The 26,314-nt window shown below is 31.2% G+C and overlaps 1 protein-coding gene across 4 annotated transcripts in view; it reads right to left on the bottom strand.

The window, feature by feature from the left end:
* The window catches only part of LOC119606623 (GATA zinc finger domain-containing protein 14-like), a 156,457-nt gene that overhangs the window by 108,191 nt on the left and 21,952 nt on the right, over positions 1-26,314 (bottom strand). The window contains exon 2 of one of the 4 annotated variants that reach the window (XM_037960195.1): positions 16,719-16,895. The exons of the other annotated variants lie outside the window; for them this stretch is intronic. Coding sequence (XP_037816123.1) covers positions 16,866-16,895 — 30 coding nt within the window. The 3' untranslated portion in view covers positions 16,719-16,865. Of the gene's footprint in view, positions 1-16,718; positions 16,896-26,314 lie in introns of those variants that run through there. 4 annotated transcript variants of the gene reach the window in all.

The raw sequence follows: 26,314 nt of genomic DNA, 5'->3' as shown, positions 1-26,314 counted from the left end.
ATAGTCTTGTCTAGTATATAGTTTGGTCTAGTCTATAGTCTAGTCTAGTATATAGTCTAGTCTAGTATATAGTCTAGTCTAGTATATAGTCTAGTCTATAGTCTAGTCTATAGTCTAGTATATAGTCTAGTCTATAGTCTAGTATATAGTCTAGTCTATAGTCTAGTCTATAGTCTAGTCTATAGTCTAGTCTATAGTCTAGTCTATAGTCTAGTCTATAGTCTAGTCTATAGTCTAGTCTATAGTCTAGTCTATAGTCTAGTCTATAGTCTAGTAGTCTATAGTCTAGTCTATAGTCTAGTCTATAGTCTAGTCTATAGTCTAGTCTATAGTCTAGTCTATAGTCTAGTCTATAGTCTAGTCTATAGTCTAGTCTATAGTCTAGTCTATAGTCTAGTCTATAGTCTAGTCTATAGTCTAGTCTATAGTCTAGTCTATAGTCTAGTCATATAGTCTAGTCTATAGTCTAGTCTATAGTCTAGTCTATAGTCTAGTCTATAGTCTAGTCTATTAGTCTAGTCTATAGTCTAGTCTATAGTCTATGTCTATAGTCTAGTCTATAGTCTAGTCTATAGTCTAGTCTATAGTCTAGTCTATAGTCTAGTCTATAGTCTAGTCTATAGTCTAGTCTATAGTCTAGTCTATAGTCTAGTCTATAGTCTAGTCTATAGTCTAGTCTATAGTCTAGTCTATAGTCTAGTCTATAGTCTAGTCTATAGTCTAGTCTATAGTCTAGTCTATAGTCTAGTCTATAGTCTAGTCTATAGTCTAGTCTATAGTCTAGTCTATAGTCTAGTCTATAGTCTAGTCTATAGTCTAGTCTATAGTCTAGTCTATAGTCTAGTCTATAGTCTAGTCTATAGTCTAGTCTATAGTCTAGTCTATAGTCTAGTCTATAGTCTAGTCTATAGTCTAGTCTATAGTCTAGTCTATAGTCTAGTCTATAGTCTAGTCTATAGTCTAGTCTATAATCTAGTCTATAGTCTAGTCTATAGTCTAGTCTATAGTCTAGTCTATAGTCTAGTCTATAGTCTAGTCTATAGTCTAGTCTATAGTCTAGTCTATAGTCTAGTCTATAGTCTAGTCTATAGTCTAGTCTATAGTCTAGTCTATAGTCTAGTCTATAGTCTAGTCTATAGTCTAGTCTATAGTCTAGTCTATAGTCTAGTCTATAGTCTAGTCTATAGTCTAGTCTATAGTCTAGTCTATAGTCTAGTCTATAGTCTAGTCTATAGTCTAGTCTATAGTCTAGTCTATAGTCTAGTCTATAGTCTAGTCTATAGTCTAGTCTATAGTCTAGTCTAGTCTATAGTCTAGTCTATAGTCTAGTCTATAGTCTAGTCTATAGTCTAGTCTATAGTCTAGTCTATAGTCTAGTCTATAGTCTAGTCTATAGTCTAGTCTATAGTCTAGTCTATAGTCTAGTCTATAGTCTAGTCTATAGTCTAGTCTATAGTCTAGTCTATAGTCTAGTCTATAGTCTAGTCTATAGTCTAGTCTATAGTCTAGTCTATAGTCTAGTCTATAGTCTAGTCTATAGTCTAGTCTATAGTCTAGTCTATAGTCTAGTCTATAGTCTAGTCTATAGTCTAGTCTATAGTCTAGTCTATAGTCTAGTCTATAGTCTAGTCTATAGTCTAGTCTATAGTCTAGTCTATAGTCTAGTCTATAGTCTAGTCTATAGTCTAGTCTATAGTCTAGTCTATAGTCTAGTCTAGTCTATCTCTAGTCTAGTCTATAGTCTAGTCTATAGTCTAGTCTATAGTCTAGTCTATAGTCTAGTCTATAGTCTAGTCTATAGTCTAGTCTATAGTCTAGTCTATAGTCTAGTCTATAGTCTAGTCTATAGTCTAGTCTATAGTCTAGTCTATAGTCTAGTCTATAGTCTAGTCTATAGTCTAGTCTATAGTCTAGTCTATAGTCTAGTCTATAGTCTAGTCTAGTCTAGTTATAGTAGTTAGTCTATAGTCTAGTCTATAGTCTAGCTATAGTCTAGTCTATAGTCTAGTATAGTCTAGTATAGTCTATAGTTAGTCTATAGTCTAGTCTATAGTCTATAGTCTAGTCTATAGTCTAGTCTATAGTCTAGTCTATAGTCTAGTCTATAGTCTAGTCTAGCCTATAGTCTATAGTCTATAGTCTAGTCTAGTCTAGTCTAGTCTATAGTCTAGCAGTTAGTCTAGTCTAGTCGTTAGTCTAGTCTAGTCTAGTCTAGTCTATAGTCTAGTCTAGTCTCTAGCTATAGTCTAGTCTAGTCTTAGTCTAGTCTATAGTCTAGTCTATAGTCTAGTCTATAGTCTAGTCTATAGTCTAGCCTATAGTCTAGTATAGTCTAGTCTATAGTCTAGTCTATAGTCTAGTCTATAGTCTAGTCTATAGTCTAGTCTATAGTCTAGTCTATAGTCTAGTCTATAGTCTGGTCTATAGTCTAGTCTATAGTCTAGTCTATAGTCTAGTCTATAGTCTGGTCTATAGTCTAGTCTGTAGTCTAGACTATAGTCTAGTCTAGTCTAGTCTATCGACTAGTCTATCATCTAGTCTATAGTCTAGTCTATAGTCTAGTCTATAGTCTAGTCTTTAGTCTAGTCCAGAGAAACAAGCCGATCGACTGTAGTCTAGTCCTTAGTCTACAACGATATCATTCTTTTAATTTCAGAAATATTAGATGTAGTTTTCGTACTATTGGGTTTTCTGAGAAATGATACAACACAAATTGTACTTATAGTTAAGTACTTTTTGGTTACGAATTAAAAGCAAACTTCGACAAAAAAAAACCAAAAACGACCTTGCTGAAGGCAGTCTCTCAACCTCATTTTATGGATGTGTGTATTTGTAGTTATTGTTCGTTTTCATTAAAAGTTTCTATATTTTTTTTTCGTTTCTAATTTACAGTTCATGAGTATGATGATGGTGGTGGTGTTTTTTTTTAATTTTGTGTAATAATAGAAGATAATACGCATGCCCAACTTGCACATACTGCTTTTAACCAGTGCCTGTGATTTGGAGAATCAATGAATTACATGTCGGAATAAGAAACACCAATAACAACGCGACTGCTTAGGAATGTCTTAAAAGTGTCTAAATGACTTTAGTAAAGCAGGTTGGTTGTGTTTGGCTCGGTTGCTTGAATTTCAGTTTCATGAGTTTATTACAAGAGGATTTCTGTGAGTACTGACTAGTTTTAGATTTCACAGACTTAGTGAAACTTTATTTAACAAGCAAATAAAACAAACAACAACAAAAGCCTTTAATTTAGTTTTATTTAATTAATTATTGTTTTAGATGCATTTTTTCACCAACTTCTTCTATTTAATTGAGTTCAAAATATGTGTTTGAATTTGGTTCTTTTTTTCTACTTTGTTTAAACTTGCAAGTTTGTGGTAAAATTATTTTCAAATTGCAGGCAATTAGCCAGATACTTGTACTAACAACTACATATAGTTAAAATAGTTGCTCATAAAAATTAATTATTTATGTTTAAATTCAGTTATTGTATTTAAGGTGATTTTTATCATAGACTAGAATATAGAATAGTTGATTGAACGGAATATAGGCTTAACTAAAGGTTAGACTATAGACTGGACTATAGGCTAGACTGTAGCTATAGACTACAGTCAAACTGGACTATAGACTAGACTATAGTATAGATGATAGATTAGACTATACTATAGACTAGATTAGACTAGACTATACTATAGACGAGACTATAGACTAGACTATACTATAGAGTAGACTATAGACTAGACTATAGATTAGACTATAGATTAGACTATCGACTAGACTATAGACTAGACTATAGACTAGACTATGACTAGACTATAGATAGACTATAGACTAGACTATAGACTCGACTATAGACTCGACTGTAGACTAGACTATAACGACTATAGACACGACTGTAGACTAGATATAGACTAGACTATAGACTAGACTATAGACTAGACTATAGACTAGACTATAGACTAGACTATAGACTAGATAAGACTAGACTATAGACTAGACTATAGACTAGACTATAGACTAGAATATAGACTAGACTATAGACTAGACTATAGACTAGACTATAGACTAGACTATAGACTAGACTATAGACTAGACTAGACATAGACTATAGACTAGACATAGACTAGACTAGACTAGACTATAGACTAGACTAGACTATAGACTAGACTATAGACTAGACTATAGACTAGACTATAGACTAGACTATAGACTAGACTAGACTATAGACTAGACTATAGACTAGACTATAGACTAGACTATAGACTAGACTATAGACTAGACTATAGACTTGATTATAGACTGATATAGACTAGACTATAGACTAGACTATAGACTAGACTATAGACTAGACTATAGACTAGACTGTAGACTAGGATAGACTAGACTGTAGACTAGACTATAGACTAGACTATAGACTAGACTATAGACTAGACTATAGACTAGACTATAGACTAGACTATAGACTAGACTATAGACTAGACTATAGACTAGACTATAGACTAGACTATAGACTAGACTATAGACTAGACTATAGACTAGACTATAGACTAGACTATAGACTAGACTATAGACTAGACTATAGACTAGACTATAGACTAGACTATAGACTAGACTATAGACTAGACTATAGACTAGACTATAGACTAGACTATAGACTAGACTATAGACTAAGACTATAGACTAGACTATAGACTAGACTATAGACTAGACTATAGACTAGACTATAGACTAGACTATAGACTAGACTATAGACTAGACTATAGACTAGACTATAGACTAAGACTATAGACTATACTATAGACTAGACTATAGACTAGACTATAGACTAGACCTATAGACTAGACTATAGACTAGACTATAGACTAGACTATAGACTAATAGACTAGACTATAGACTAGACTATAGACTAGACTATAGACTAGACTATAGACTAGACTATAGACTAGACTATAGACTAGACATAGACTAGACTATAGACTAGACTATAGACTAGACTATAGACTAGACTATAGACTAGACTATAGACTAGACTATAGACTAGACTATAGACTAGACTATAGACTAGACTATAGACTAGACTATAGACTAGACTATAGACTAGACTATAGACTAGACTATAGACTAGACTATAGACTAGACTATAGACTAGACTATAGACTAGACTATAGACTAGATATAGACTAGACTAGACTAGACTAGACTATACTATAGACTAGACTATAGACTAGACTATAGACTAGACTAAAGACTAGACTATAGGCTAGACTATAGACTAGACTATAGACTAGACTATAGACTAGACTATAGACTAGACTATAGACTAGATTATAGACTAGATAAGACTAGACTATAGACTAGACTAGACTATAGACTAGACTATAGACTAGACTATAGACTAGACTATAGACTAGGCTATAGACTAGACTATAGACTAGACTATAGACTAGACTATAGACTAGACTATAGACTATACTATAGACTAGACTAGCACATACAATATGTAAGCAAAATGTTAAACACATTTTCATAAACTCTGTTCTCTGTATAATTTAATTTCACAACATTAAATAAATATCTGTCCATTTGATTTAACCCTGATTTTCTCATGATTTTCTATACATAAACCATTAATTAAATTTTTTACACAAATCAAAATGTTAATAATAAATACCTCCTTGATAATTTTAGTTATAATGTTTTCAATGTTATTATGATCTTGTTATTGTTATTATTAGCCAATATATATCTTTTATAAACAATTTATGAAATAATACTATTAAATATATAATTTTTATTTATTAAAAAAAAAAAACATTTGTCCATATTAGAACATATACTTTAATGCATTTTAATGTGTAAAAAACATATTCTTGTTTATTTTTCTGTTTTTTTTTTTCAATGCGCAATGACTTGCTAAAAATTATTAGAAAAAAAAAATTGTTTATAAGAAAAAATATTAAATTATTTGTTTATAATGTTGGTTTTAAACAAAGAACCATAACAATAATAGAAAAAATCATTGAAAATTATGACGAAATTAAGATAAAATAAAGAAACAACAAATTTTAAAGCCGGAAATAATTCCCATTACTTTAGGAATGGGATGACATGACAATCTCTTGAAATTAATAACAATATTATTTTATTGGACTAAACAATTTTGTTTGTACATCAAATACAGAATAACTGTTAATCACAAGCTGAAATTATGTGATACTGGAAATATTTCTTGGACCTAGTTACTTTTTGCTTCTAGACAATTTTAATACTAATTCCGAAACAATTTCTTGGAACCGAATGGAATTGAAACATCTAAAAAAATCCAGTTTTGATACTTGAAAACTAGAGCCATTTTCCTGGAATGTTCATTTTAAAAAGCCATAATTCCAATAATTTTCAAAACATCTCATTTCCGCTTTTAAACAATTTAACGCACGCCAACACTTAACACTTTAAATCAATTATCAATTTGATAATTATTAATCATTAATCAAATACTTAATTTATTTCTAAAAATATTTATTTAAAAACAATTTATCATCAGATAACATTTTCCAATAAAATGTTAAGTTTAAAAAATACTATTTGCATGAAATCTTAACAACGTCCGTCCTTCATTAGATTAAAAATTTTCTTATTTAAAGAAATAAAAATTTTATATATTTTAAATATTTATCAAAACTTTATTAATTCCGAATTAGTTTTTATTATAATTGTATTAAAAAACTGTCACAGTAATTAACAATAACTGATCTAGAAACCTCATTTTATCAAATGATTTTTAAATGAAAGACTAAAGTGCAGATATTTTAAAATACGAGAGTCGTAGGTGATAATAGGTTATTGGTTTGTTACATTTTGATTAGGATTTAAGGTATTTGCTTTTAATAAAATGATCTTTTAAAGATGTTGAATCTCAGGACTTTCAACTCAGAGACTAGACTATAGACCAGGCTATAGACTAGACTATAGACTAGACTAGACTATAGACTAGACTAGACTAGACTAGACTATAGACTAGACTAGAATAGACTAGACTATAGACTAGACTATAGATAGACTATAGACTAGACTATAGACTAGACTATAGACTAGACTATAGACTAGACTATAGACTAGACTATAGACTAGACTATAGACTAGACTATAGACTAGACTATAGATAGACTATAGACTAGACTATAGACTAGACTAAGACTAGACTATAGACTAGACTATAGACTAGACTATAGACTAGACTATAGACTAGACTATAGACTAGACTATAGACTAGACTATAGACTAGACTATAGACTAGACTATAGACTAGACTATAGACTAGACTATAGACTAGACTATAGACTACGATTAGACTAGACTATAGACTAGACTATAGACTATAGACTAGACTATAGACTAGACTATAGACTAGGACTATAGACTAGACTATAGACTAGACTATAGACTAGACTATAGACTAGACTATAGACTAGACTATAGACTAGACTATAGACTAGACTATAGACTAGACTATAGACTAGACTATAGACTAGACTATAGACTAGACTATAGACTAGACTATAGACTAGACTATAGACTAGACTATAGACTAGACTATAGACTAGACTATAGACTAGACTATAGACTAGACTATAGACTAGACATAGACTAGACTATAGACTAGACTATAGACTAGACTATAGACTAGACTAGAGACGAGACTATAGACTAGACTATAGACTAGACTATAGACTAGACTATAGACTAGACTATAGACTAGACTATAGACTAGACTATAGACTGACTATAGACTAGAGATAGACTAGACTAGACTATAGACTAGACTATAGACTAGACTAGACTAGACTATAGACTAGACTATAGACTAGACTATAGACTAGACTATAGACTAGACTATAGACTAGACTATAGACTAGACTATAGACTAGATATAGACTAGACTATAGACTAGACTATAGACTAGACTATAGACTAGACTATAGACTAGACTATAGACTAGACTATAGTTAGACTATAGACTAGACTATAGACTAGACTATAGACTAGACTATAGACTAGACTATAGACTAGATATAGACTAGACTATAGACTAGACTATAGATAGACTATAGAATAGACTATAGACTAGACTATAGACTAGACTATAGACTAGACTATAGACTAGACTATAGACTAGACTATAGACTAGACTATAGACTAGACTATAGACTAGACTATAGACTAGACTATAGACTAGACTATAGACTAGACTATAGACTAGACTATAGACTAGACTATAGACTAGACTATAGACTAGACTATAGACTAGACTATAGACTAGACTATAGACTAGACTATAAACTAGACTATAGACTAGACTATAGACTAGACTATAGACTAGACTATAGACTAGACTATAGACTAGACTATAGACTAGACTATAGACTAGACTATAGACTAGACTATAGACTAGACTATAGACTAGACTATAGACTAGACTATAGACTAGACTATAGACTAGACTATAGACTAGACTATGACTAGACTATAGACTAGACTATAGACTAGACTATAGACTAGACTATAGACTAGACTATAGACTAGACTATAGACTAGACTATAGACTAGACTATAGACTAGACTATAGACTAGACTATAGACTAGACTATAGACTAGACTATAGACTAGACTATAGACTAGATATAGACTAGACTATAGACTAGACTATAGACTAGACTATAGACTAGACGACTAGACTATAGACTAGACTATAGACTAGACTATAGACTAGACTATAGACTAGACTATAGACTAGACTATAGACTAGACTAAACTATATCTAGCGTGATATCTCACTCTTTCAAATTCCCTTTAATACCTTACACCACCCTCGTTATTATCATTGAAAAGAGTTATCAGCAACCGGATATACAATTTGCATGAAGACTTTTTAAAAACAAATGAAAAAAATATTTACTATTAAAAAGTATCTATAGGAAAAAAACTGCAATTTAGCATTCAGCAAACAACGTAGTACAATAACCTTTTTTTATTAAACAAATATTTAAAATGTATTTAGTATTTAGTCTATAATTATGTTAAAAGCAGCAGAAAAAAAACATTAACAAAAAAATTATACAAAAATGTTAACGAAAACTGCATGTTAAATGCAAAAAAAGCACTAAATTTATACAAAAAAAACTAGTCGTAACCATTTTGTAGGTTATTAAACGCCCACTCAGCATAAATGTCAATCATATCAGCACCATCATCACAACTGCCGCCAGCACCACCACCAACATCATCTTCATTATTTTAAACACTGTGGTGTTTGACGTTTATCTTGTTGTTGTTACTGGCTGTCATGTTGTTGATAATGATCATCGACACAATTAATTTTTTTTCGCGAAATGATCCACCACCACTATGGATTGACTGACAACCGACTAACTGACTTGGCTGATCAGTATTCAACTCACATCACATCATCATCGTTGCATAGTATATATAAAAATATAAAGTTCATTAACATTTACCGTTATACTGACTGATCGTACCTACCAGCTGATTAAGAGTATAATACAGTTAAACTTGTGATAATGAATTAAAAATGCAATACAACAGTAGAAGTGATGTGATGTTCGGCTGCTGCTGTTTAACATTATTTTGTTTGTTTGTTTTCTCTTGAATCGAAATGGGAAAATATGTGATCAACGTGATTATCGCAAATCCGTTTTGGTCTGGTAATTTAATGTTAAAAATGTCAGCAAATGTCACGTGATGTTTGGCAATGCTTTGTGTGTGGTATTTTAATGGAGATAGGGAAGGATGGGAGCAAGTGGTTAAGAGTATAATACAGTTAAACTTGTGATAATGAATTAAAAATGCAATACAACAGTAGAAGTGATGTGATGTTCGGCTGCTGCTGTTTAACATTATTTTGTTTGTTTGTTTTCTCTTGAATCGAAATGGGAAAATATGTGATCAACGTGATTATCGCAAATCCGTTTTGGTCTGGTAATTTAATGTTAAAAATGTCAGCAAATGTCACGTGATGTTTGGCAATGCTTTGTGTGTGGTATTTTAATGGAGATAGGGAAGGATGGGAGCAAGTGGTATTGCCAGATGGGTTTCAAAATCAGAAGTAAAGCTACTAGCTGAAGAGGATTTGGACCAGGAACCTTCTTAGGTTTCAAACTCAGACGACATTATGCTAGGGTGTCATGGGATCGGGCACCGGGCTTGACTATATATCGGGTCTTGACTATAATATCGTCTAATGTCTAGTCTATACTATTTACTACAATCGCGTTTATAGTATTAACTATAGTTTATAGTATTAACTATAATCTGGGCTACTGACTAGTAAACAGTCCTGACCTTATCATAGTCTAGTTTAGTCTTGACTGCAGAATACTTTATGGACTTAACTAAAGTTTCAACTGTAAGTCTAGTGTATAGTTTCGATAACAGTTTAGTTTATAGTCTTGACTATAGTCTCAATTACACTCTAGTCTATAGCCTTCACTTTCTGAAGGTGACTGACTGATCAATTTTGTGAATGATTTCATTGATTAAACTTAAAACGTAAATTGCAAAAACAGATGTCTAGTAAGCACAAAATAACTCTTCTTCCTGTTGCACGTTCTACGGTTTAGCTCTCTCTTATCGCATGCTAATGCTAATATAATCGGTAATCACAAGCCACTTATTTCAATTTCGTAAAAATCAGCAATTGCAGAGGCACATGTCTAAAACTTAAGCTATTTCCGAACTTCCTTGACCCTTAATTTAGTCAGCAATAGAAAACAGCAAAGTTCCCTAAAAACTTTTACTACGATCTTTTCGAAAATGTAAAATTGTTCGAATCCCAAATACACGCTTAAGTTGCTTATACTTTTTCGAATCTAACGGACAATGAACTCCTTTTGCTAGATAGACTTTAGACACCTATTCAGTTTATCAGCTGAGAAATGTTATTAAATTTTGCTTATTTGTTGTCATAGTTGTTGTAACTATGAAGTGAATGCAACTAAATAATTAATTCATATCAGTTGATTATTTTGTAACAGATTATCAGTGGAATTTAAAAGTGCAGTACCCTACTTTATGAGTTCATTAGCTATTAAAGCAACAAATTGCTTTTTTAGAAAAAGATTTTTAAATTGTGAAATAGAAGAATTTGTAGCAGGGAAAGAGTTATAAAGAGTTGGTAGGAAATTTTTAAAAGTGCAAACTACTGATATACCGGACGGGACGATACACCCGCCAGCCATGGTTATCATCAGAAGGAATAAGGTATTTTCTACAACTTTCCAAATAACAGAACTTGAATACTTCTTTCGATATGTGTAAAGTCGGTGTGGCTGGGTTGACAATACTTGGTCGTTGTTCGTTGAACTACGAGTCGTTCCGGTGCGAAGAACCGATTGTCGTGGAAACGTCCCCCACCCGTTGCAAACGAGAAACGAAACCTACCACGTCGTACTAGAGTGGTATTGGCACAACTTAGATCGGGATGGTGTATCCGCTTAAACTCGTACTAGTTGAAAATAAACAACACTATTCAAGATGTCTGGCCTGCGTGTGGCACAGGTCCACACAATGTTCAACACCTTTTCAAATGCAGGGCAAATCCAACTCAGCTGGAACCTGAATCCCTTTGGATCTAACTGATTTCGATAACCAGAGCGAAAAAGAAGAGTAGGGAATAATGTTTTACTATGTGTATATACGTGTAATTTCAGGTGTCGCTGCTGCAACAACAACTTCTTTCGATACTTGAATATGACCAGAGCTTCTGATTCGTCTTCGTGAATGAGAATGACTTGCATTTATGTATTAATAAGTCGAAAGTTAAGAGCGTTGAAAATATCCCAATTCACATGATCCCATAAAAAATGCTTAACCAAATCGATATTGCTTCATTTCCCCAGTCTCCGAAAGCCCTGGGTGTTTTACATAGAAGCCATAACTTTTAGTTATGGATTCTATCTCATCCTGCGATAAGAATAACTCCAGACAGAATTTGTTTCTTATTTTTTCGGTCCACAAACGGCCGACAATTCATAACCGGGATACCAAAGTAGTATACTTATAGTGGCTGCCAACGATAAGGTTTGATATCTCGAAGCAAAATTCTGAGGCCAGTTTTGGATTCAGAGCTGCTAAATCTGGTTTTAGACTTTTTTTTAAATTTATTCCTCCCTATTTTTTAGTCATGTGAACCCTATGTTTCCCGAGACCAAATTGTCCAAAACATGAAAAAGTAGTGTAAGAAAATATCCTATTTTTATATATATACATATGCTTCTAAATAAAAAAGATGAAAGAATAAATTTATATGAATTACTTTTGCTGAATTGTAAAAATACTCAAGAATATGTGAAAAAATAAACATATTTATTATAAATCGATTTTTTTTCTTTAGCTGAATTGCTTATAACTTAGCTAAATTGGTAAAATATTGAGGTAAATGTTAAAATTATAGGAAATTATAGTTTAAGCTTGCTGAATACCTTAAACTTTAGCTGAATTGTAAAAATACTCAAGAATATGTAAAAAAAAATTAATATATTTGTTATAAAACGTAATTTTTCTTTAGCTGGATTGCTTAAAACTTAGCTGATTGGATGAAATATTTAGGGAAATATGTAAATTACAGGAAATTTATCTAAAATTATAGTTTTAGCTTGCTGAATTCCCTGAAACCTTAGCTGAATTGCAAAAATACTCAAGAATATGTGAAAAAATTAACATATTTGTTATAAAACGTAATTTTTCTTTAGCTGAATTGCTTAAAACTTAGCTGAATTGGTAAAATATTGAGGATAATATTAAAATTATAGGAAATATATGAAATTATAGTTTAAACTAGCTGAATTGTAGGAATATACAAGAAAATGTGAAAAAAATAACAATTTATAATAAAACATAGTTTTTTCTTTAGCTGAATTGCTCATAACTAAGCTGAATTGGTAAAATTTTTGATAAATATTTCAAATAAACTTAAAATATGAAAAAAAAATAACTTATTTCTTATAAATCAAAATTTTTATTTAGCTGAATTGCTTAAAACTTGGCTGAATTGGTAAATTATTGGGGGGAAATGTTAAAATTACAGGATATATTATATGAAATTATAATTTAATCTTGCTGAATTCACTAAAAAATTAGCTAAATTGTGGAAATGTACAAGAATTATGAATTATGAATTATGAAATATGAAGAAAATTAACTTATTCGTTGTAGCTGAATTGCTTAAAACTTTGCTGAATTGGTATAATAGTAAGGGAAATGTTTAAATTACAGGAAATATTATATGAAATTATAGTTTAAACTTGCTGAATTCCCTAAAAACTTAGCTGAATTCTAGAAATATACAAGAAAATGTGAAAAAATTAACAAATTTTTAATAAAACGTAATTTTTATTTAGCTGAATTGCTCAAAACTGAGCTGAATTGATAAAAGTTTTGAGGAATTTTAAAATAAACTAAAAATATTGAAAAATTAACTTATTTATTGTAGCTGAATTGATAAAATATTGAGGGAGAACGTAATTTTTCTTTAGCTGATTTCCTGAAAACTTATCTGAATTGAACTTTTAAAAATTTTTAATTAAACTAAAAATATTTAGAGGAAATTTTCAACTTTGTTTAAGCTTTTTGATGGTATCGAAAAATTAACATTTACATTTTAATATTTTTTTTTACCAGAATGGAGAGAGAACTATGTATGCCTTATTTAATCGACTTTCGACCTCTCCACGAGAGCTAAGGTATTTAAGTATTTGGATTTCATATAAATAGTTAACTTTTAAACGACCGTTTTTGTTAAAATTCCATTGCGAAAAGAATAACTTTATGTTTTAAGCTTTGAATTTGGACCTCATGTGCTTAACGGGGATAAGGTAAGAGATCTTCAAAGAAGGACAATTGTTAAAAAATTGTAGTTCTTCATTTGTAGTCCGATTTAAAACAATACATTAAATCTGCCCTTTCTTCTCTGTCTAACTATGTGCTGGTTAAAGCTAAGGTTACGTGGGTTGCTCGCTAGTTAACGAGTTCACTTGGAGGCCTTGTGATACCCTTAGAATTACCACTTTCTTATGTTGAGAGAATGGTTTCCCTCCCTAATTTCATTGACTACTTGGTTCTTGCGGTCCCCGTGAAAACCCCGGCTGGTTTTCTAATAAAACCGACCATGTTTACTAGTAACACATCTCTGAGACATTCCAGATCATGGAAAGGATCTCTACCTAGATATAGTAGTCTGTGCTCTTGTAAGGCTGGGTAGTCACATAGAAGGTGTTGTACCGAATACTGTTCTTCCTCGTCGAAACATCTTCTATAGTGGCTATAACGTGGGTAGCCCATATGTTCTGACATACAATGTCTAATCATACAGTGCCCAGTAATTATACCAGTGAGAGGCCTAATCGTGTTCATACTAAAAGACAAGAGAGTTCTAGTGCTATCCATTGTCAAAGTGTACCAGCAATTGATCCCTAAACCGTGTTTTAGTAAGATCATTTATCATTGAAATATAAAGCATTACCGAATCTGAAAAGGATTTTATTTACAACATAGATCCATAGAGGAGAGACTTTTGATGATGCCGTGATGATCTAGTGAAAACAGGAATTAATGCCTCATGATACCGGAAATAATAATCCCTTTCTATTTCGCAAATGATCAACATTTTTTTATAAAAACTCTGATTGGCATCAGTCATTTTACTCAGATATTAAACCATAAAATAATCATTTAATTTCAAGGCTCTGTTTTTATATTTAATTGAAATAATACGAAAACAAACATCTAAAACATTTAAAAGAAAAAGATCTGTGATAAGTACTTTTAGGTTAAAAAATCTAGAGATTTTTAAATTCAACTGATAAATTTTATGTATAAAATTTACTATGAATTTAAATTTATTACAATTTTTATACCCTACACCACTTTAGTGGGGAGGGTATATTGGGTTTGTGCTGATGTTTGTAACGCACAATAATATTGGTCCTATACCCACCTTAAAGTATACCAATCGGCTCAGAATCATAGCTATGTCCGTCCGTCTGTCCTTGTAATCAAACTACAGGTCGCAATTTTGAAGATAATTCAATGAAATTTGGTACATGATATTCTATTGTCGCAGGGACGAAGCCTATTGAAAATGGTTAAGATCGGTCCATTATTTCACCTAGCCCCCAAACAACTGAACCCCCCAATAGGCCTTGTAATCCTTGTAATCAAACTACAGGTCGCAATTTTGGATATAATTCAATGAAATTTGGCACATGATCTTTTATGGTATCGTAGACGAAGCGTATTGAAAATGGTTAACATCGGTCCATTATTTCACCTAGTCCCCATACAACTGAACCCCAGAATAGGGCTAATCAAACTACAGGTCGCAATTTTGGAGATAATTCAATGAAATTTGGCACATGATCTTTTATGGTATCGTAGACGAAGCGAATTGAAAATGGTTTACATCGGTCCATTATTTCACCTAGCCCCCATACAACTGAACTTTTAAGTTCATAATTATGTTCAATACACTCATATCTCGACAAAAAGCTACAAAAACCAAGTTGTATACAAGACTTGATGACCCGCACGAACTCCATAATAATAGGTTCTCATATGACCCTAGCCCCTATAAAAAGCCCCCATCAAAATTTCACTTAAATGTCCACAATTTTATTTAACAATAAACCTGCTTAAGTACGTATATCTAAGGCAAGGTACAATTCAACTTAAATGCTTTATTATGGCAACTAAATCACATTATATTTTTGTTAAAGGTGTAGGGTATTATATGGTCGGCCTCGCCCGACTATAATTTCTTACATGTTTTTAATTTGCAAAAAAAAAAAAAAAACATAAAATGAAAATCATAAAAACAAGAAGATTTTTTGATTTAACTAAAACCACTGAAACGCTGGTGTTCTAGTTGAAGCAAAAAAATGTTAACAATTCAAATTTTGAAAGCCAAAATGTAACAACTAAAATAATACCACTAAAAAAACAACAATAATAATTAAAATAAAAAAAAAGAATTAAAGTAATTTTATACGTTGTTGAATTATTCTTGTACATTCTTCAATACTTGTAAGATCTTATTGTAAAAAGCCGCCATCATTTTCAACCTCAACGTCATAATAATAATAATAATGATCTTTAACGTTTGTAATTTAAACTTTTATCTGTTTGTGAACGAAACAGAGAAATAAAAAATGGCCGTGTAGTGTTCCATAGTGATCTATAGCTGTCTTTGTTAATGTGGCCACATTATTCATTTTTTTCAAGTTCTAAAGATTCTTTTTTATTGAAAAAACTTTAATTGTCTAAAAAAATTGTTTAGTTTTTTTTTTTCTTATTCTAAAAAAATATTAAAATCTCAATTGTTTTTATTGTTATAGTTGTTTGTTTGACTGATTAAAGAAGTTTTATGTTTGATTTGATATTTAAGTTTAGACTGAGAAGAAAAAAAAACTTAAATCAAAACACTTTAAGACGCCAACTCAACTTAAGAAATGCTTAAGGGTATTAATGTTTTATAAGAAATAAAAAAATTTAAAAACACAACTACCATCATTATTTATAAATTGAAGTGATACTTTTGGCATTTCAAAAAGAAAAGAATTTTATAAAAAAGCAAAGGTTTTGAAAAACAAGTAATATTTTTAACTATTTAATTTACAAATTAAATTAGTGTTTTAACACAATAGATCTTAACAAAGTGCAGCTCTGATAAACGCAAACGATATGAAGTATATTTTAAGCTAAAGTGTAACTTTAACTTTCTAAGAAGTTATCAAGTTAGGGATTTTCAAAGTTGAAAATTATTGAAATTTCTATGAACTTACCAAATAATTTTAAAAAAGTATTGAAAATAGGTCACTCACCTGAAAATAGAAACAAAAAAAAAAAAATATTAATAATTTTGAAACAATTATATTATTCAAATATTCAGAATCTTTAACTAATAGACCAGACTCTAGTCCAGACTATGGACAAGACCACATTCCAGACTATAAACAAGACTATAGTCCAGAGTATTGACAAGACTATAAGTCCAGACTATAGACGAGACTATAGCCCAGACTATGGACAAGACTATAGTCCAGACTATAGACAAGACTATAGTCCAGACTATAAACAAGACTATAGAACAGATTTTAGTCCAGACTATTGGCAAGACTACTGTCTGGACAATAGAGACGACTGCAGACAACATTATAGTCCAGACTATAGACACGCCTATAATCCAGATTATAGAGAAGACTATAGACAAGACTATAGTCCAAACTATAGACAAGACTATAGATAATACTATAGTCCAGACTATAGACAAGACTATAGTCTAGACTATAGACAAGACTACAGTCCAAACTATAGCCAAGACTATAGATAATACTATAGTCCAGACTATAGATAAGACTATAGTCCAGACTATAGACAAGACTATAGTCCAGACTATAGACAAGACTATAGTCCAGACTATACCCAAGACTATAGTCCAGACTATAGACAAGACTTTAGTCCAGACTATAGATAAGACTATAGTCCAAACTATAGATAAGACAATAGTCCAGACTATAGACAAGACTATAGTCCAGACTACAGACAAGACTATAAGCCTGACTATAGTCCAGACCATAGATCAGACTATAGTCCAGACTACTGACAAGACTATAGTACAGACTACAGACTAGACTACAGTCCAGGCTATAGATAATACTATAGACAAGACTATAGCCCAGGCTATAAACAAGACTATAGTCCAGACTATAGACATGACTATAGTCTAAACTATAGACATGACTATAGTCTAAACTATAGACAAGGCTATAGTCCAGACTATAAACAATACTATAGTCCACACTAAAGACAAGCTTTGTTCAGACTATAGTCCAGACTATAGACAAGACTATAGTCCAGACCACGGACAAGACTATAGTCCAGACTATGGACAAGACTATACTCCAGACTATATACAAGACTATAGTCCAGACTGTATACAGTACTATAGTCCAGACTGTATACAAGACTATAGTCCAGACTATAGACAAGACTATAGTCCAGACTATAGACAAGACTATAGTCCAGATTATAGACAAGACTATAGTCCAGACTATATACAAGACTATAGTCCAGACTATAGACAAGACTATAGTCCAGACTATAGACAAGACTATAGTCCAGACTATAGACAAGACTATAGTCCAGACTATAGACAAGACTATAGTCCAGACTATAGACAAGACTATAGTCCATTCTATAGACAAGACTATAGTCCAGACTATAGACAACACTATAGTCCAGACTATAGACAACACTATAGTCCAGACTATAGACAAGACTATAGTCCAGACTATAGACAAGACTATAGTCCGGACTATAGACAACACTATAGTTGAGACTACAGACAAGACTATAGACAAGACTATATTCGAGGCTATAGACAAGACTATGGTCCAGACTATAGACAAGACTATAGTCCAGACTATAGACAAGACTATAGTTGAGATTATAGGCAAGATTATAGACAAGACTATAGTCCAGACTATAAACAAGAATATAGTCAAGACTATTGTCCAGAATGTAGAGACGACTACAGACAACATTATAGTCCAGACAATGGACAACATTATAGTCCAGACAATGGACAAGACTATAGTCCAGACTATAGACAAGACTATAGTCCAGACTAAAGACAAGTTTAAGTCTACACTATTGACAAGACTGTAGTCCAGACTATAGACAAGAATATAGTTCAGACTATACACAAGCTAAGTCCAGATAGGCAAGACTATAGACGGGACTATAGTCCAGAGTATTGACAAGACGATAGTCTAGACTATAATCAAAACTATAGGCAAGGCTATAGTTAAGCCTATAATACACACTATAGTCTAGATTATAGAGAATACTATAGTCCAGAAATTCACCTTTGTTAAGAAGCACAATATCATAAACAAATACTAATATCTTGGTACCCAATAACTGAATCTTAAAATAATTTTATTTACTATGGTCCATAAACATATGATTCAGCATGTTACTCAACCAGTTCGTTATTTGCTGATTCACTTCTAAGTCAGTTGATCTGTTAACATTACAACAAAACGATATGAAGGATGTTTTTTAAAGATACCGAAATTCCTAATTGGACTAAATAAAATGAAAGTAAAAGGGAGAAGTAAATAACTATAGTTCCGTTCTTTTTAAAATAATTAAATTTAATATCCGGTTACATACATAAATTCTATAAACACTCCCCGTTTTTGGTTAATCAATCGGCATTAATCAGAATTAAGAAAGTACTTCATATAGATCCTGTTAAAGAATAGAACAAGTGTTAAGATAGAAACTTGTTTCAAGACCAAGCCTGTGGGTTCATAAGCCATAAATTGTAACGGAACTTCAAGCGAAAGTTAAATACTTAGTGCAACAAAATTATTTTAATTAGTTTAAGAATTTCTTGTTTTTTTTTTCATTTCTGCAGTTTAGCATTTAAATGACCGACCAACTATAATATAAAGTTTAATATGCAAAAATGTTTAATTATTACCAGCATGTTGTATTTTTCATCTAAATGCAAATTTATTTAGTTTTTTCATCAGATTTTTTTATTTTTTTGGTTTATAACTATTTAATTATCATTATAAAAAGTTGCTGATTTTTTGTTGTTGATGTTGTTGTTGGTTGGTTTGCCATAAAAGCTCATGTTACAACTTAAAAGGCCATTTGAATAAATTGGTTAAAATTAACACGACTCGATCGATAGTTGGTAGTAAGTAGTTCGCACAAGTGTGCCTCTGCAATTTGCAAGAACGAAAAATGTTTATTGAAATGGAAGTAGCTGTTGCCATTAAGTAAATTACCTGGAACTAATCTATTAGTTACCAATAACATAAAGAATATACAACAACATTTAAAATTTTTTTTAAATGAAACAACTTTTTTTGTTGGTTTGAACAAATACCAACTTATAAAGTTGGAACGTGTAAAGTTAGTTATTAAATTATATTAATTATAAATTATGACACAAGTTTTAGTTTAATTTTTTTAATAAATGAAATGAAAAAAAAAAAATAAAATAAATAAACAAGAAAATATTGTATGTTTTATAAACAATTTCAAGAAATAGCAACAAACTTAGCAAACAGCCTTGAATAAAATGTGCGACATGTTTTAAGTCGCGGTTTTAAACTTAACTAACTGTCACTGTCGTAAAAGATTTAATCTTAATAAGACTAGTTAGTGACTGAGTAAATGCATGAGTGAGGCCCATTTGTAAATTCCTTTTAATTGGAATGCCATTTAAAGTTTAGTTTTTTATTTGTTTATATAATTATTTATGCAAATTTTTAATTTAAATATAAAGTGAAATTATGCTGAAAGGTCGGAGAAGTTGATAACAGCAGGTGTCTAGGCTAGAAAAAGTGTCAGAACTAAAACATGTAATAAATTATTAGCCAGTGGGGGACTTACTTCTAGTTTGGTTTAAGTTTAGTTCTAGTTCAGTTCTAGTTCAGTTCTAGTTCAGTTCTAGTTCAGTTCTAGTTCAGTTATAGTTCAGTTCTAGTTCAGTTCTAATTCAGTTCTAGTTCAGTTCTAGTTCAGTTCTAGTTCAGTTCAAGTTCAGTTCTAGTTCAGTTCTAGTTCAGTTCTAGTTCAATTTTAGTTCAGTTGTAGTTCAGTTCTAGTTCAGTTCTAGTTCAGTTCTAGTTCAATTCTAGTTCAGTTTTAGTTCAGTTCTAGTTCAGTTCTAGTTCAGCTCAGTTCTAGTTCTGTTCTAGTTCTGTTCTAGTTCTGTCCTAGTTCTGTTCTAGTTCTGTTCTAGTTCTGTTCTAGTTCTGTTCTAGTTCCGTTCTAGTTCTGTTCTACTTCTGTTCTAGTTCTGTTCTAGTTGTGTTCTAGTTGTGTTCTAGTTTTGTTCTAGTTGTGTTCTAGTTCTGTTCTAGTTCTGTTCTAGTTCTGTTCTAGTTCTGTTCTAGTTCTGTTCTAGTTCTGTTCTAGTTCTGTTCTAGTTCTGTTCTAGTTCTGTTCTAGTTCTGTTCTAGTTCTGTTCTAGTTCTGTTCTAGTTTGTTCTAGTTCTGTTCTAGTTCTGTTCTAGTTCTGTTCTAGTTCTGTTCTAGTTCTGTTCTAGTTCTGTTCTAGTTCTGTTCTAGTTCTGTTCTAGTTCTGTTCTAGTTCTGTTCTAGTTCTGTTCTAGTTCTGTTCTAGTTCTGTTCTAGTTCTGTTCTAGTTCTGTTCTAGTTCTAGTTCTGTTCTAGTTCTGTTCTAGTTCTGTTCTAGTTCTGTTCTAGTTCTGTTCTAGTTCTGTTCTAGTTCTGTTCTAGTTCTGTTCTAGTTCTGTTCTAGTTCTGTTCTGTTCTAGTTCTGTTCTAGTTCTGTTCTAGTTCTGTTCTAGTTCTGTTCTAGTTCTGTTCTAGTTCTGTTCTAGTTCTGTTCTAGTTCTGTTCTAGTTCTGTTCTAGTTCTGTTCTAGTTCTGTTCTAGTTCTGTTCTAGTTCTGTTCTAGTTCTGTTCTAGTTCTGTTCTAGTTCTGTTCTAGTTCTAGTTCTGTTTCTAGTTCTGTTCTAGTTTCTGTTCTAGTTCTGTTCTAGTTCTGTTCTAGTTCTGTTCTAGTTCTGTTCTAGTTCTGTTCTAGTTCTGTTCTAGTTCTGTTCTAGTTCTGTTCTAGTTCTGTTCTAGTTCTGTTCTAGTCTGTTCTAGTCTGTTCTAGTTTTTCTAGTTCTGTTCTAGTTCTGTTCTAGTTTTGTTCTAGTTTGTTCTAGTTCTGTTCTAGTTCTGTTCTAGTTCAGTTCTAGTTCTGTTCTAGTTCTGTTCTAGTTCTGTTCTAGTTCTGTTCTAGTTATGTTCTAGTTCTGTTCTAGTTCTGTTCTAGTTCTGTTCTAGTTCTGTTCTAGTTCTGTTCTAGTTCAGTTCTAGTTCAGTTCTAGTTCAGTTCTAGTTCTGTTCCAGTTCTGTTCTAGTTCCGTTCTAGTTGTGTTCTAGTTGTGTTCTAGTTGTGTTCTAGTTGTGTTCTAGTTGTGTTCTAGTTGTGTTCTAGTTGTGTTCTAGTTGTGTTCTAGTTGTGTTCTAGTTCTGTTCTAGTTCTGTTCTAGTTCTGTTCTAGTTCTGTTCTAGTTCTGTTCTAGTTCTGTTCTAGTTCAGTTCTAGTTCAGTTCTAGTTCTGTTCTAGTTCTGTTCTAGTTCTGTTCTAGTTCTGTTCTAGTTCTGTTCTACTTCTGTTCTAGTTCTGTTCTAGTTCTGTTCTAGTTCTGTTCTAGTTCTGTTTTAGTTCTGTTCTAGTTCTGTTCTAGTTCTGTTCTAGTTCTGTTCTAGTTCTGTTCTAGTTCTGTTCTTTTCTAGTTCTGTTCTGTTCTAGTTCTGTTCTAGTTCTGTTCTAGTTCTGTTCTAGTTCTGTTCTAGTTCTGTTCTAGTTCTGTTCTAGTTCTGTTCTAGTTCTGTTCCAGTTCTGTTCTAGTTCTGTTCTAGTTCTGTTCTGTTCTAGTTCTGTTCTAGTTCTGTTCTAGTTCTGTTCTAGTTCTGTTCTAGTTCTGTTCTAGTTCTAGTTCTGTTCTAGTTCTGTTCTAGTTCTGTTCTAGTTCTGTTCTAGTTCTGTTCTAGTTCTGTTCTAGTTCTGTTCTAGTTCTGTTCTAGTTCTGTTCTAGTTCTGTTCTATTCTGTTCTAGTTCTGTTCTAGTTCTGTTCTAGTTCTGTTCTAGTTCTGTTGTAGTTCTGTTCTAGTTCTGTTCTAGTTCTGTTCTAGTTCTGTTATAGTTCCGTTCTAGTTGTGTTCTAGTTGTGTTCTAGTTGTGTTCTAGTTCTGTTCTAGTTCTGTTCTAGTTCTGTTCTAGTTCTGTTCTAGTTCTGTTCTAGTTCTGTTCTAGTTCTGTTCTACTTCTGTTCTAGTTCTGTTCTAGTTTTGTTCTAGTTCTGTTCTAGTTCTGTTCTAGTTCTGTTCTAGTTCTGTTCTAGTTCTGTTCTAGTTCTGTTCTAGTTCTGATCTGTTCAAGTTCTGTTCTAGTTCTGTTCTAGTTCTGTTCTAGTTTTGTTCTAGTTCTGTTCTAGTTCTGTTCTAGTTATATTCTAGTTCTGTTCTAGTTATATTCTAGTTCTGTTCTAGTTTTGTTCTAGTTATACTCTAGATCTGTTCTAGTTTTGTTTAAGTTCTGTTTCATCTTCTTCTAAATCTAGTCATGTTCACATTTTATGTTTCCTAAGTTCTAGTTCACACACTGCGCAACGCAAATCTCTAGTAAATCCATCTCTAACTACCAAAACTTGACGCAACTTTGTCCAGCTACCAAAATAATGTTGCTCAAAAAATCTTAATTTTCTTAACATTTAAAATATTTTATCTATTTTATTATTAATTAACGACAATTAATAAATTATAATCGAATTTTCAAAATATTATATTATTAATGTCTTCTTGTCAACGAATTAATTGCCTCAAAACAATTCATTCGATTTCCATTTAAAACTTTTTTAATTAAGCAGACAAATTGCTGATTTTCGATAAAAATTATGTTTAATTTTTTGTCTAAACACCATGATTAAATAATAAATACGCCAAAAACAACCCACATAATTAATTTATACTAAAAGAATCAAATTTTTTCGCCAAAAAATATAAAATATTCTGTTAATTTAAAAATTGTACCATTGAATTGGTTAAAATGTTAGATTTAAGTAAGGTTTTCGAAATTACAAATAAGAACAGTGGGAAAGTTGATGAAAAAATCTCTAAGCCTCTCTTGCTAAAACTAGAAAAATATTAGGATGAGTCAAGGTCACTATTTGCTTGCCCATGTCTATTCTATATTTATTCCCCCTTTTACCTACTAATAGGCCCTCTCAAAAACTTTTTAATTTTAAACAAATTTCTGTAAAAAATATCGTTCATCTTAATACACACCGTGCTACTTGATACCAACAACAAGAAACCTAAAACTTTTTCAAATATTTTATAGAGTTGCAGCTATAAATTCATAAATATCTAGTAACTTACTAAACAAAAAGTAAAAACTAAATTTAGTCGATTTCAAAAGTTTAATACACAGACACAGCGACAGCAATGGCAACAACAACAGCAGCAGCAACAAAATCGGCAACAACTATAAAATTATTGTTTAACTAAATCTAGAAACTCAGTCAAGAAGCAAAGAAACTAAACCAACAACTTAAGACTAGAAAAAAAAAAACATTAAAAACATTTTTGAAAGGTGCACTCGAATGCAATTTATATTTAATTTTTGGCTTTTAAGAGTTTCTTTAAATGCACTGAGAGAAATGGAAAGGCAAACACAGAAACTTTAAGAGTCAAGAAGAAAGGAACACCTTGAGGTAAAATTTACTTACCTTTCCTTTAAAGTTTTCTTACCCTCATTGGAAACTTTACAATAACAGTTGTCACACTCCCCTAACTAACTAACTAACTAACTAACTAACTAACTAACTAACTAACTAACTAACTAACTAACTAACTAACTAACTAACTAACTAACTAACTAACTAACTAACTAACTAACTAACTAACTAACTAACTACTAACTAACTAACTAACTAACTAACTAACTAACTAACTAACTAACTAACTAACTAACTAACTAACTAACTAACTAACTAACTAACTAACTAACTAACTAACTAACTAAAACTAACTAACTAACTAACTAACTAACTAACTAACTAACTAACTAACTAACTAACTAACTAACTAACTAACTAACTAACTAACTAACTAACTAACTAACTAACTAACTAACTAACTAACTAACTAACTAACTAACTAACTAACTAACTAACTAACTAACTAACTAACTAACTAACTAACTAACTAACTACTACTAACTAACTAACTAACTAACTACTAACTAACTAACTAACTAACTAACTAACTAACTAACTAACTACTAACTAACTAACTAACTAACTAACTAACTAACTAACTAACTAACTAACTAACTAACTAACTAACTAACTAACTAACTAACTACTAACTAACTACTAACTAACTAACTAACTAACTAACTAACTAACTAACTAACTAACTAACTAACTAACTAACTAACTAACTAACTAACTACTAACTAACTAACTAACTAACTAACTAACTACTAACTAACTAACTAACTAACTAACTAACTAACTAACTAACTAACTAACTAACTACTAACTAACTAACTAACTAACTAACTAACTAACTACTAACTACTAACTAACTACTAACTAACTAACTAACTACTAACTAACTAACTAACTAACTAACTAACTAACTAACTAACTAACTAACTAACTAACTAACTAACTACTAACTAACTAACTAACTAACTAACTAACTAACTAACTAACTACTAACTAACTAACTAACTAACTAACTAACTAACTAACTAACTAACTAACTAACTAACTAACTAACTAACTAACTAACTAACTAACTAACTAACTAACTAACTAACTAACTAACTAACTACTAACTAACTAACTAACTAACTAACTAACTAACTAACTAACTAACTAACTAACTAACTAACTAACTACTAACTAACTAACTAACTAACTAACTAACTAACTAACTAACTAACTAACTAACTAACTAACTAACTAACTAACTAACTAACTAACTAACTAACTAACTAACTAACTAACTAACTAACTAACTAACTAACTAACTAACTAACTAACTAACTAACTAACTAACTAACTAACTACTAACTAACTAACTAACTAACTAAAAACTAACTAACTAACTACTAACTAACTAACTAACTAACTAACTAACTAACTAACTAACTAACTAACTAACTACTACTAACTAACTAACTAACTAACTACTACTAACTAACTAACTAACTAACTACTAACTAACTAACTAACTAACTACTAACTAACTAACTAACTAACTAACTAACTACTAACTAACTAACTAACTAACTAACTAACTAACTAACTAACTAACTAACTAACTGACTAACTAACTAACTAACTAGACTAACTAACTAACTAACTAACTAACTAAGTAACTAACTAGCTAACTAACTAAATAACTAACTAACTAACTAACTAACTAACTAACTAACTAACTAACTACTAACTAACTAACTAACTAACTAACTAACTAACTAACTAACTAACTAACTAAACTACTAACTACTAACTACTAACTAACTAACTAACTAACTAACTAACTAACTACTAACTAACTAACTAACTAACTAACTAACTAACTAACTAACTAACTAACTAACTAACTAACTAACGAACTAACTAACTAACCTTTGAATTTTACAAGAACTGTCCATTTATTTACATTTATAAATTTACA

This window comes from Lucilia sericata, unplaced genomic scaffold, assembly GCF_015586225.1.
Source record: "Lucilia sericata isolate MDLA Ls3-8-SP2 unplaced genomic scaffold, ASM1558622v1 Contig000608F_arrow, whole genome shotgun sequence".
Lineage (NCBI taxonomy): Eukaryota > Metazoa > Arthropoda > Insecta > Diptera > Calliphoridae > Lucilia > Lucilia sericata.
The sequence above is the reverse complement of the archived record's forward strand: the minus strand, read 5'-3'. Positions and strand labels throughout refer to the sequence as shown.